This window comes from Ipomoea nil, unplaced genomic scaffold, assembly GCF_001879475.1.
Source record: "Ipomoea nil cultivar Tokyo-kokei standard unplaced genomic scaffold, Asagao_1.1 scaffold2115, whole genome shotgun sequence".
NCBI classification, from domain to species: domain Eukaryota; kingdom Viridiplantae; phylum Streptophyta; class Magnoliopsida; order Solanales; family Convolvulaceae; genus Ipomoea; species Ipomoea nil.
The window spans coordinates 366,741-380,234 of record NW_017618543.1 but is presented as its reverse complement, the minus strand read 5'-3'; the positions used below and the strand labels follow the sequence as shown (position 1 = coordinate 380,234).

Genomic DNA, 13,494 nt, shown 5'->3' with positions numbered 1-13,494 from the left:
ACCTATGGGGATAGGACGCAATAAAAAGGAAGTTTTTTCTTTTATTGAAACTAAGCTGCTTCAACGCGTGGGTGGTTGGCACAAAGAGATCTTGTCTAGGGCTGGGAAAGAGATTCTCCTGAAAAGTATAGCCCAAGCGTTACCAACGTATACAATGAGCATATATCTGTTACCGGTAACGTTTTGTGAACGTTTGGAGAGGATAATGAACAAATTCTGGTGGGAGTCAAGCAATAGACGTGGAGGAGGAATAAGGTGGATGTCCTGGAGTCGCATGTGTGAACGGAAAGTCGATGGTGGTTTGGGTTTTAAGAGGTTAAGCAGATTCAATGTCGCGTTATTAGCCAAGCAGGGTTGGCGACTTCTGACTAATCCTAACACATTGGTTGCTCGGTTATATAAAGCTCGCTACTTCCCCAAGTCGGATTTTATGAATGCTAATCTGGGAGCGAATCCTAGTTATTGTTGGCGATCCATCCTTGTAGGCCAAGATATTCTACGGCGTAGTTGTATCCGTTGAATAGGCAATGGAGCTTCTACGTTGGTTTGGCAGCAACCATGGTTGCCAAATGATGAGGATCCCTATATAACTACTGCTGTACAAAACTAAAACAGTGACATGCTGGTTAGCCACTTAATTCTCAATGATACTAAGGAGTGGAATATTGCTTTGCTTAACAGCCTCTTTGTCAGCCGTGATGTGGAGCTTATTAAGAAAATACCAATAGCTCCTTTGTATGAGGATCAATGGTGTTGGAGAGGTGATTTACGTGGAATATATTCAGTTAGCCAAGGGTATCGGCTTCTTTCAGGAGATGTGACTGGAGGTATCCAGTCTAATGCTTGGCAGGCTGTTTGGCAGTTGAAGATCCCTCCGAACATTCAAAATTTCCTTTGGCATTGCTTGCATGGTGCGGTGCCTACATTGCTAGCGCTGGCAGATCGCCGAGTTGAGATTGATACGGCTTGTCCTCTTTGCCGGCAGCATCCTGAGTCTCTAAAACACATCTTATGTGATTGCACGTTTGTTAGTCCACTCTGGCAGAATCACACGGACTGCCCTACTCCTGCAATGGACATGGATTTTGGGAGATGGCTTTCAGAACGGCTGGTGGCTGCTAATAAATTGGCTATGATTAAGTGTGCTGCTATGTTATGGAGTATTTGGCGAGGTCGCAATGCTGTGGTCTGGAATCAAAAAGCTTGGCATGCACAATCAGTTTTACTGGAGATGACTCGGACGCTAGGTGATTGGCAGGACATTGGATTGCCATCAGTTTCCCATGTGCAACCGACAACGAACTTAGGGACTCCTTTAGTTATTCCGGATGATAGCCATGCAATTTATGTGGATGCTGCAGTCTTCCCCGAGAGTGAGCAAGCGAGCTATGGGGTTGTTATTCTAGATAGCAATGGAGGTTATGTGGCAGCTAAAAATGGCCCTATACGATGTCTCAACGATGCACATCTAGCAGAAGCCCTTGCAATTAAGGAAGCGTTGTCGTGGGTAAAGGACTATGGTTTGCAGAAAGTGATCCTCTTCTCGGACTGTCAAGTGGTATGTAAGATGCTCAACCATTCTTCTATGAATTATTCCTTTGCGGGTTGTGCCATTCGTGATTGTTATGTTCTCAAACGACACTTTGTTTCAGTGTCTATTAACTTTGTTCCTAGATCAGCGAATAAGCTTGCCCATGTCTTGGCCAGGGCAGCTCGTTCTAGTACTGATTCCTCTATTTGGTTGGATTCTATTCCTTCTTGTATTGCTTCTTTGATTTAATAAAATTTTATGAATTCCTTTAAAAAAAATAAATAAATAAATAAACTTATACAGAGAATTTACATAATTACATTGATTTATTTTTAATTGTATTTCATCTATATTATAATTTTCACAATACGAATAATAACTAAGATAATTACATTTGGAAAATTTTAAATTTTGTATGAGTAAATTTAAACTCTAATTGAACACATTTTTTATATGATTATATAATGTATAGCTATTTTATTTTTCAAAAGTACATTTTTTATATGATTATATAATATATAGCTATTTTATTTTTCAAATGTTGTGCTTTTTTTTTTTTTTTAATAAAGGATGTTGTGGCATTAATTGTAACATTAATTACTTCCCAAACCATATAGCTTTATTATAGTTAAGATTACTTAATAATTATTATGGTAACTAAAAGATTAATTACACAAATATTAGTATAATTGATTAATAATTATTATGTTAATTAAGCTAATAATTACAAGAATATTAGTATAATTACAATTAAATATGGTTAGTTGAATTTTTATTTTTTTTTTGTATAATAATTACAGTTAATTCATTCATATAGAAAGGATGAGGGAAAAAAAAAAAGAGTAAAGACGATATGGTGGAAAGGAATAAACTTAATGTATAAAAGTATAATTGCACATATATTAGTATAATTAACTAATAATTATTATGGTACCAGGACTATGTGGTCTAATGGTACCTGGGTTGGACTTTCAAGCCGCAGTGGAGGCGTTATTGGCTCTTTGTGTTTCAGTAGGTCGGGATAGAGCTAGTAGCATTCAAAAAAATTGGCTCTTTGTGTTTCAGTAGGTCGGGATAGAGCTAGTAGCATTCAAAAAAAAAACCTAATAATTATTTATGGTAATTAAGCTAAACATGGATCCTTGGATTTATTGAGGGGGCGTGTTAATTTCAGTACTTGACATTAAAAACTAACAATTTAGTCCCGTAACTATGTAATTTTAACACATTTGGCCCCTAACAATTTAGTCCCGTAACTATGCAATTTGACATTAAAAACTAACAATTTAGTCCCATAACTATGCAATTTTAACACATTTGGTCCTGCCGGCTAAATATTGTCGAAAAAAAATGTAAACTATTTGTAATTATTTAATCAAAGTGGCAAAGTACTCATTTTATATTTTTTTAAAAAATAGGAAAAATCAACTTTCAGCAAGGCAGTAGTGATTCACCGGGAAATTTTTTTTGTTTCATCTCACTGCCTGAAGGGGGAGGGGATCGTCGTCGTCGTGTTTCGCGGAAGGAAAAAAGTTGAGAAGCAGAGTAAAGAAAGAGCAAAATGAAGTGGCAAAAGAGCAACACCACGAACGGCGGCGATGCGGCGGAGGTGGGGGATGCTCGGAGCGGCGCTGATGGCGGGATTTGAGGCGCGTGTTAGACATTTTTGAGGACCCAATAGCAGGAATAAGGATTCAGGTGAGATCAATCAGACAACAAACACTGTGAATAGTGAATTCTATTGATTTGTTTGGAGAAAAGGGAAAGCTTTATTCCAACGCCACCGTCAACGCCCGAGTGAGTGGAGAGAGGGGAGACTGGCATTAAAGTTCAGAGAGAGAGACTGTATATTTACAATTTTTGAACTTTATATTTACAATTTTAGAAGAGTTAATTTCAGCAATGGTCATTTGACTATAGTGATTTTTCAAATTTGGTCCTCGCCTTTTAATTTGGACGAATTAAATCCTTAACTATCAAAATCGTTCCACCATTAATTTTTCCGTGAACCTAGCGTTAATTACAAGTTAAGAGTGGAGGTAAAAATGTCAATTCATTTGTTGGATTTATATGAGCTTATGTTTGGGAGCTGTTGGCGACACATGCCGGAGCCTCTCCGGTTAAGTAGTTGAAGGAATAGGTGAAGTTTTGTACGCAAGGAAGTTGGCAACACGCTGGTTGGAATGACGCCGGTGAGGCGGTTGTGGCCAACATTCAGTTGCTCGAAACTCTTCATGCTCCCAACGAAAGACGGTAGCGGCCCCTAAATTTCGTTGAACCCCACATCAAACACCGTCAACTTCTTTAGCATTCCAATTTGAGGAGGCAAGATCCAGTGAGATTGCCATTCAAGAGAATGAGTTCGTTCAATGTGTTCCCCATTTTGGCAATACTGGATGGAATGCACCCCCCGAGATCGTTATTGGCAAAAACCAAGACGGAAACCGGTGAGTTGCCGAGATTCGATGGGATGTCGAAACGGAATCGGTTATCTTTGAGGAATAAAGCGTCTAGGTCATTGTCGAAGAGCTTGGAAGGCACAGGGCCCTCAAACTCATTCAAACGGAGGTCTAAAAACTTGAGAGAAGGCATTGAAAGCATGACCTTAGGGAATTCGCCTGCAAAGCGGTTGTTACTAAGATCCACCTCCATAAGAAGAGTCATATTTTTTAAGCTCTGGGGACCATACCGCAAAAGCGATTGGAGTTGAGGTGAAAGAGGGCGAGATCAGAGAGGAGGCCAAGATGCCCCGCAATGACTGCATGGTTGAGGTCGATATCGGCCACCACTCTCACAGATGTCGTGGGCAAAGGGGAGCAGTACACACGTCCGGTCCAATCCAATTAAGCGTGAAGTTTAAGGGGTTGAAGAGTATTATTGCCTTCCATGATTAGACCTACCGATGATTAGCGGTGGCAGGATGAATTGGGTCTAGCCGATATCCACCGCTTGTGCGATAGCGGTAGGGCTGGAGTTATAAGATCATTCGGTTGAGAAATGGATATACATCGGGGGGCTCTTTTCCTCCTGCAATGCTCGCCCATGTGCTAATAAAGCAGAAGCATGCAGCTTTGGTCGTCCACAACAACGTGGCAAATTGCGAAATTGAAGCCAAACTTTAAGGCACCAGAATTGCTTTGAGATCGTCTGTACCTCATCAAGCATGTTTACCAGCTTTGCATTCCTCATTTGAATTTCCTACCTCTCTGCGGTAGTGAGCTCGGTGATGTGGTTACCGTTGCTACTCTCAACTTTGGTTTGTCCCTCGCCGGCGGTTTCCAACATTGGAGTAGTCGCTAGCGATACTTTGGCTTGAGAATTAGCACATTTGGCTGATTTAGTGCTGATTTTATTCCTTCACAAACATTAACTACCTCCTTATGGAGCTCTTGCATTGTGCTGCCTTCAAATACTTAGAGCTTGCTTTGAACGCCGTTCAGGCCATTGGAACAAATGGGAAGAAGAGACCCATCATATGAATGCACACTTTTACCCCTGATTTTAACGTCAAACTAATAGTAAATTCACGAAAGGACTAATGCTGGAACAAATCTGAAAGTTGAGTGTCTTTTCGTCTAAATTAAAAGTCGAGGACAAATTTTAGAAAATCGCAATAGTCGGAGGACCATAGCTGGAATTAACTCATTTTAGAACTCTATATTCACAATTTTAGATCTCAATATATAAAATTGCAGAACTCTATATTCACAATTTTTGAACTCTATATTTGCAATTATAGAACTCTATATTCACAATTATAGAACTCTATATTCACAATTAGAACTCTTTATTCACAATTTCATAACTCTATATTCACAATTAAAGAACTGAATATTTACTCGCTGAATTGTTTAATAATTATTTTTTTTAAATCATTGGCTGCAGAAACGGTGCCACGTACTAACAGCACCGTTATTTTCACACGCACTGACTGCGTCGTTTTGGACCGGGATCCACCTTGCAGGGTGGACCCGGGTCCATGACATAACTATTGATGGATGGCATACAAGGGTCAGGTCACACGGACCGACCCAAGAAAGTAACTGGATCAAGAAAGTCCAAGAAGGATACACAGTACGGAGCAACTTAAGAGTTTGATATGGATAGGACTTAATATTCATAATGTAATAAAGATTTGGCTTGATTATTCCTATTGTAGTAAGATTAGGGCTTATTATTCCCAATGTGATAATATTTAACTCTCAATATGAGGCAGTCTAGGATTCTTATTGTTTTTAAGGTTTTAAGTCCAAAATATGTATAAATAAATCTGATCTCCATACATAGAAGAGAAAACACTATTCACAAGCAATATTAATCAATACAAAATACTTATATCTCTCCATATATTTTTACTATAACTTTCGTATATACTTGTTGTTTTGACCATAATGTTGGTCATTCGTTGACTATTCAAAAGTCATAAAAGCAACACCAATATTGATATCTTATGTGATTATAAAATTACTTATATTTATTTACTGCTTATGATTACCCAATTCAATAATAAATTTAATAAAATAAACTTATTAATTAAATTATAAAAAATAATGCAATTGAGTAGTATTACTCTTTAGAGAAAATATTTTTTGGCCCAAAGAAATGTTTCTATTTTTTAGTGACGCAAAATTTAATATTTACTAAATTACAATTTCACATGCTAAACAATATCTTTAATTTTATTTTATGACTAAAAATAATAATAATGTCAGGTGGGATATGCGTATTTAGCTCACATTAGAACCACATTTTAATGTGGGGCATGTCTAGCCTGATATATGTGGATTGAGACTCATTCACATTACTAGTATTACGACTGTTATTAGTATTAGGAACTAGAACAAGAGGTACTATTTATAAACTATCTATAAATATAATAAATATTAATATTTTGTTTAATATTGTTATCTGAGAATTTACGATATGCATTTCACAACAAATGAAATATGTAGGGGAAAAAATTATTATTGCCAAATATCGACAAGTGCTTACAAGATAAGAGTTCGTTATAGAACTAAGATCCCAGTCATATATACAACAATGTAAATTAATAGTTTCTTACGCTATATAATTTCATTACATAATGTTGCCCTCTATACTACCACCAGTAATCCAATTGGACATGACACACTATCAATACAAAAGAAGACGATGCCTTTATACTACCACCAGTAACCCAATTGGACATGACATACTAACAATACAAAAGAAGAGGATATGTACGGATGAAGGCAATGACAATGCTACCCAAAAGAGAATTGAGAAGATTAAGAGAAATTTCAATAAAAATAATACTCCGTATTTATTTAGAATATTTTTTTAGACTAGCGTTTTTACAAAGTTGCAAACAATTAATTTAGTGACAATTATAATCAATCTCAAATATATTATCTAACATAGAATTATTCATTTAAATAAATAAATTTAACATTCAATTACATATGCATGAACATCTCATGTATAATCTTGTATTGATATATATATTTTGAAACACTTATTCAAAAACAAATATTGGACATTATCTTATCCACCTAATGCCGGTGAAAAACTATTCACTTGCTAAACAATATCTTTAGTTTTATGCAGGACTAAAAATAAAAATAATGTCAGGTGGGCTATGCATATTTAGCTCACATTAGAACCACATTTTAATGTGGGGTCATGACTCATGTCTAGCCTGATATATGTGGATTGAGACTCAGCTCGTTCACATTGCCAGCTTGATCAAAAGGAAATCACTGCTTTTGTTTGGTTTTGCTTTTCATATTTTACTTTTTGAGAATTGTTATTCGCCAATTCAACCATATCCATCATTCTGACGGGACTACTCCTTTCGTTTCACTACAGAACAATGATGCTCTGATCGGTACTATAAAGCTAAGTGCTTAATTACATCTAATCTCCCATATCATAAGAAAGAATACGCAGAGAGAGAGAGAGAGATGGAAGGAATAGAACACATTTCCGTAAGTGTGAACGGAATAAGCATGCACGTCGCCCAAACCGGCCAAGGTCCGGTGGTTCTTTTCCTCCACGGTTTCCCGGAGTGCTGGTACACGTGGCGCCACCAAATGTGTTTCCTAGCGTCGCAGGGATACCGAGCCGTGGCTCCGGACCTCCGCGGGTACGGCGACACCACCGGAGCTCCCACCGACGACCCTTCCAAGTTCACGAGTCTCCACGTGGTGGGCGACCTGGTGGCGCTCTTAAGCGTCGTGGCGGCAGATGAAGAGAAGGTGTTCGTAGTGGGACATGACTGGGGAGCTATGATGGCTTGGGCTCTGTGTTTGTATAGGCCTGACAAAGTGAAAGCTTTGGTGAACATGAGCGTTTGTTTCACTCCAAGAAATCCAAAGAGCAAGCCACTTGAAACGTTGCGTGCCGTTTATGGAGATGACTATTATATCTGCCGATTCCAGGTTCTCCTTAATTCATTTTAACTTTTTAAGACAATACACAAATTAATTCCAAACTAACCAGTGCAGGGTACTATGGCCTATGGCCTACGGTATTCGACGACTAAGAGCAACCACACAAATAACTTTTACTTGATTTTTGGAACAGTACAAATAAAATGGATTAGTTTTTTATTAATGTGAGATGAGGTTTTTTTGTGCATTATTCTCCTGCAAAATCTTAAACTTTGTCAGAAATTCAAAAAAAAAAAACAAAAAAAAAAAGACAGAAAAGAAAGACAGTGAGACGCAAGTTAACTCGGCTGGCGCGTGTGGTAAACACGTCCGCTGAGGTGATATGATTGATAGGGCTGTTAACGAATCGAACATAAACGAACGGAGGTTGTTCGTGTTCGTTTGTTAAGGAATTTGGAGTGTTCGTGTTCGTGTTCGTTTGTTAAGGTTTTTGAAAATCATGTTCGTGTTCGTTTGTTAAGAGTTCGTTAGTGTTTGTTAACGTTCGCGAACATGTTCACGAATGTGTTCGTTAACGTTAACGAACATGTTCGCGAACGTGTTTGTTTACGTTCGTGAACACGTTCGCAAACGTGTTCGTTAACGTTAACAAACACGTTCACAAACATGTTCATTAAACAGCACGTTCACGAACATATTCATTTACGTTCATGAATACTTAATAAACAAACACCTGCACATGTTCATGATTACAATTCGTTCGCGAACAATAAATAATATATGTTCACGAACAATAATCAAACAAACAACACAACTACAAAACTAATATAATATAATATATTTTTGTGAACATGTTCACGAACATTATTAAACGAACGCAAACGAGTTTGTTCACGAACATTATTAAACGAACATAAACGAGCTTGTTCACGAACATTAGTAAACGAACACAAACGAACTTGTTCACGATCTCTTAGCAAACGAGCTTACAACGGTTCAAGCTCTGTTCGTTTATTAACCGAGCTCTAATTTTTGTTTGTTAATGTTCGTTTACCTTAACAAACGAACATAAACGAACGCTTACCGAACACGAACACGAGTAGTTTGCCGAAAGCTCTGTTCGCTAACACCCCTAATGATTGAGACCAGAGTGGCCATCAGCCGGCTGCCACTCTCAATTGAAAACTTTTTATGTTCTTATTTTTAATGATTTTATTTAAAACATAATAGCCATCCCAAACCAGGACTATGTAGTTTAATGGTACCTGGATTGGATTTCCATTTGAAAGATTATGAGTTCTTTGTGTTTCAGTAAGTTGAAAAAGTATATGAACAGATACTACAATGTAATAGAGCTAGTAAATTTTATTTCAAAAAAAATAATAGCCATCCCAGCTTCTTGTTTTCTTTAAAAAAAATAATAATTAATTTAGTTTTATTAACACTTATTTTTTTAATTTTTAATTTAATTTTATTCAATTTTTTAATTTATTATTGTTATTATATTTATAATTATTAATTAAATTAAAATTTCTTAATTATCAATAATATTATTATTAAATTTATAATTATCAATGATATTGTTATCAAATTTATAATTATAATTACAATTATAATTTTTAGAATGATAATAGATAAAGAAATAATTAAAATATAATGGAGTAAAATGGTGAGTCCACAAAAAACTGAGAAAAAATCTAAAACTAATGTGTAAAAATTTTGTGATTGAGTGAGATAGTTGATGATGAGATGGATATTAGGCCCACAAAAAAATAGAAAAAAAAAATCTCAACTAGTATGGATGTTCTAATTTTATTATATTTTCGTACATTTGATTTTCAAATTTAAAATTCTTCAGATCTAATTATATTATGTTTTTTTTTTTTTTTTATATAGATATGAGGTAGTCAATCATCAAGTTAACATAACCTAATTGATAGAGAAAATTAAATAGATACCAATTGGTAAAAATATTAGAGTTTTTTGGCCGTATCAAGCTAAAATCCAAGACCTTTGTAAGTAATTTTATACATGTACAATTATGCTCTCTTATCCCTTTCTTTGTCGTTGACTATGACCTTTTATAGTAGAAGAAATACAATATATACATAATAGAGTCTTATGGTAATTGGCGACAGGCGACCAACAGGTCGCTAGAGAAGGCATCATATTGGTTGCCTTCTCTAGTGATTGAAGACAGCAATCAAACTGGTCGCCTTCTCCGTTGACTGGACAAGGCGACCAAACTGGTCGCCCTCTTCGTCGACAGAGAAGGTGACCAAACTGGTCACTATCTCCATCGACTGAAAAGGCAACCAAACTGGTCGTCATCTCCGTCGACAGAAAAGGCAACCAAACTGGTCGCCATCTTCAACGATTGGTCCTATGTAAATTTTTAGAAGAAAAAATAAAAATCATCACATTTCTAATTCAAAACCATACATTTATATACAAAAGGGTCAAGATATTAAAGTTTGTATGATATTGAGCTTGGAAATGTGATGAATAAAAGCCATTTTCTATCAAAAATTTGGTCATAATGACTATACTTGACAAAAAAAAAAAAAAATCATGTACCAAATATGGCAAAAATAATACTTGAGGACGAAATGTTGAAATAACTTAATAGTTGTAGGAACAAAAATAGAATTCATTGATTCACTATGCAGAATTGGGGAAAAAATGAAAATAACTCTTTAATACTTGTTGTATTTAATGCACTAATGTTATTACAGGAGAGTGGAGAAATAGAGGGTGAATTTGCTGTAGCTGGCACCAGGAAAGTTGTTGAACGTTTCTTATCATACCACAGCCCAACTCCTCCTAAATTACCAAAGGGAAAACCAATTGAAGCCCCAACCCGGAGTTTGCCCTCATGGTTTTCCCAACATGATGTTGATTACTATGTCTCCATGTTTGAGAAGGCAGGCTTCACCGGTGGAATGAATTATTACAGAGCATTAGATCTTAACTGGGAGTTGACTGCAGCCTGGACTGGAGCAAAGGTGATGGTACCGGTGAAGTTCATTGTGGGTGATTTGGACATTACTTACAATTCTCCTGGCACCAAGGAGTATATACACAAGGGTGGCCTAAAGAAAGATGTGCCCTTACTAGAGGAAGTGGTGGTGTTAGAAGGGGTAGGCCATTTTGTCCATGAAGAAAAGCCTCATGAAATCAACACTTATATCTACGACTTCTTGCAGAATTTCTCTTCCTGATCGATGATGAACTTCCGTTTAGGATTCCTAATTATGAAATTGATGTATGTTTTGGTTAATTGTGCGTGCAGACTGCAATGGTATTTTAAAGGAAGAAATTAATGTATTCCATTATGGATTGTTGTGTGTTTCTGGACGTAGAATGAATATGACTAAGATTACTATATATATATATATATATATATATATATATATATATATATATATATATATATATATATATATATATATATATATATATATATATATATATATATATATAGGGTCGCACTCACGTGTGGAGACCCCTTCCCGTGTGGTCATGTGGCGATTTTCAGAATACACCAATAGTTAAGTAAGATATACACCATCAACCTCAGGAAATGCACCACAAAAAACGCACACAAATTAGGTATGTATCACCAACACCACACAATTAGGTGTGAGTAAAAACACTATACAGTGTTTGAAAATACATCATTGGGGTTGGTGAGTTATATGGTGTATTTTTTGGTGTTTTTTTGCATTTCATTGTGGTGTGTTTTCGTTACACCGTTGGTGCATGTTGTTAACACTGTTGGTGTATTCTGAAATTCCGTCACACGACCACACCTAACAACATAACCACATATGAACATTATTCTATATATATATATATATATATATATATATATATATATATATATATATATATATATATATATATATATATATATATATATATATATATATATATATATATATATATACCTACTAGTTTGACACGCGGCGATTGAGTTAATGCTCAATGTTTATAATTAAATAAATATTTGAAAGTATATCATATTAATGCTTATATATGAGAAGTTCATACATAAGTAATTTAATAACGAATTTGTTTATTTAAATATGTAACTCATAGTATATGAATACAATATAATATAGGAGATTCATTATAATTGTTTACTAGACTTTTTTAAAATAGTAACAAAGTATTTTTGTTGCAAAGGGTTCTAATATATTTAATGAATGCACATACAAAAGAAAATGTTTGGTTATTCAATAGTTTGAAACAACAATTTGTTCCAAACTACTGAAAATATAAACACTGCTGATAGATACCCCCAAAACGGACACCCGACCAGGAATGTGAGGCCAGGCGGTTAGATGTGAACGCGATACGACACGTAGCAAATGGGCAACACCCGAAATTCTAGGAAGAGTACTTGGAGACCATAGCCAGCCGGCTCGCAACGACCGACCACCAGGGAGGACGGCTGCCAACCCATGTGAAGGTCAGTCGGCTCTAGCAAAGTGGGCAGATGCGACAGCCGGTGTGTCCCCAACCGAACGCCTTACAGAATTCGGGCGAGCGACCAGGCTCCGTAGGCAGCGTGTCCTAGGCTGGGAACCATCCAGGAGATCAGTCAGGCGACCAGGTTACACGGTCGGGACGTCTTCGCCCGAGCACCGCAGCCCCCCGGGGTCTCTTCAGCAACTAGGATTGTGACACCCCGTAAATCCAGACACTAATCAAGGATTAATTAAAGAATTAATCCAAGTTTCCTTGCTAATCTATTCCTAAAAATCCTGAAATTTAATAGTCGAAGGACTAGATTTTGACTAATCACTTAAGTCAAAGGGTTGTACCTTGTGCTCCTTGAATTGTGCCCTTGTTCCCTTGTCTTTCCAACATTAGTAAGGGTAGGAATGTCTTTCTACCTAAGGTTGGTGATTCAAGCTAACCTAGCAATATTCTTTCATTTTATTCACCCTTCAATCTAAACACAAAAACCTCTAGCCTCTCTCTAAAATGTTTAGCTTCTTCTCCAAGCTAGAATTTGAGCCTCCAAGTCTTGCAAGATTGTCTCCCAAGATTCCTACTTTCTTCATCTTGAGCATAGGGGAGGGTAAGATCCTTGGTCTTTTGGTGTTTTTAACCTTCTTTTAGGTGTCTTTTTCTAAAGATAGGATCTTTGTTGTGTTTTGGTTTGTGTATGCAGTTGGTGTGGAAGAGGAGCTCTAGGAAAGGCTTTTTAAGGGTGAAAAGATGAAGTTATTAGGCTACAAAGGTAACTCATGCTTTACAAAACCTATTTTCTTACTTATATGATGATTTCTTGGCTTCTACTTGTGATTCTTGTGTTGATTTGTGAGAGTTGATGCATTGTCTTGTGGTGATGCATGTTTAGAGCTTGTTCTTAGGGTTCTTGAATGCCATTACTTGGCTATTTCTTGGGCTCAAGTCATATTATTGTTGTGTGTGAGATTTTGGGTGTTTTGGACTTGAACTTGGCCTTTTTGTTGAAAATCCCCGAAGGGATAATTTTGGAGCACAGGTGGTACCCGCGGGCGGAACGGCGGGCAGAGGCCTACCCGCCACCCCACCCGCGGGCGGAACCGCGGGTGGGGC

General features: G+C 36.7%; 2 protein-coding genes and 1 pseudogene across 2 annotated transcripts in view; 2 read left to right on the top strand and 1 right to left on the bottom strand.

Annotated features, from left to right (window-relative positions):
• Positions 1 to 3,607: 3,607 nt before the first annotated feature.
• LOC109148484 lies at positions 3,608 to 4,344 on the bottom strand (annotated as a pseudogene).
• A 2,953-nt stretch (positions 4,345 to 7,297) lies between these two features.
• LOC109148488 (bifunctional epoxide hydrolase 2-like) overlaps positions 7,298 to 13,494 on the top strand; it is a 32,932-nt gene continuing 26,735 nt past the window's right edge. The window contains exon 1 of the mRNA XM_019296237.1: positions 7,298 to 7,473. The gene's annotated coding sequence lies outside the window, so the exon portion shown is untranslated. The remainder of the gene's footprint in view (positions 7,474 to 13,494) is intronic.
• LOC109148490 (bifunctional epoxide hydrolase 2-like) lies at positions 7,443 to 11,250 on the top strand. The gene is made up of 2 exons (XM_019296239.1): positions 7,443 to 7,950; positions 10,638 to 11,250. Exons 1-2 carry the CDS (start codon positions 7,474 to 7,476, stop codon positions 11,121 to 11,123), a joined length of 963 nt encoding a protein of 320 aa, XP_019151784.1. The 5' UTR covers positions 7,443 to 7,473; the 3' UTR covers positions 11,124 to 11,250.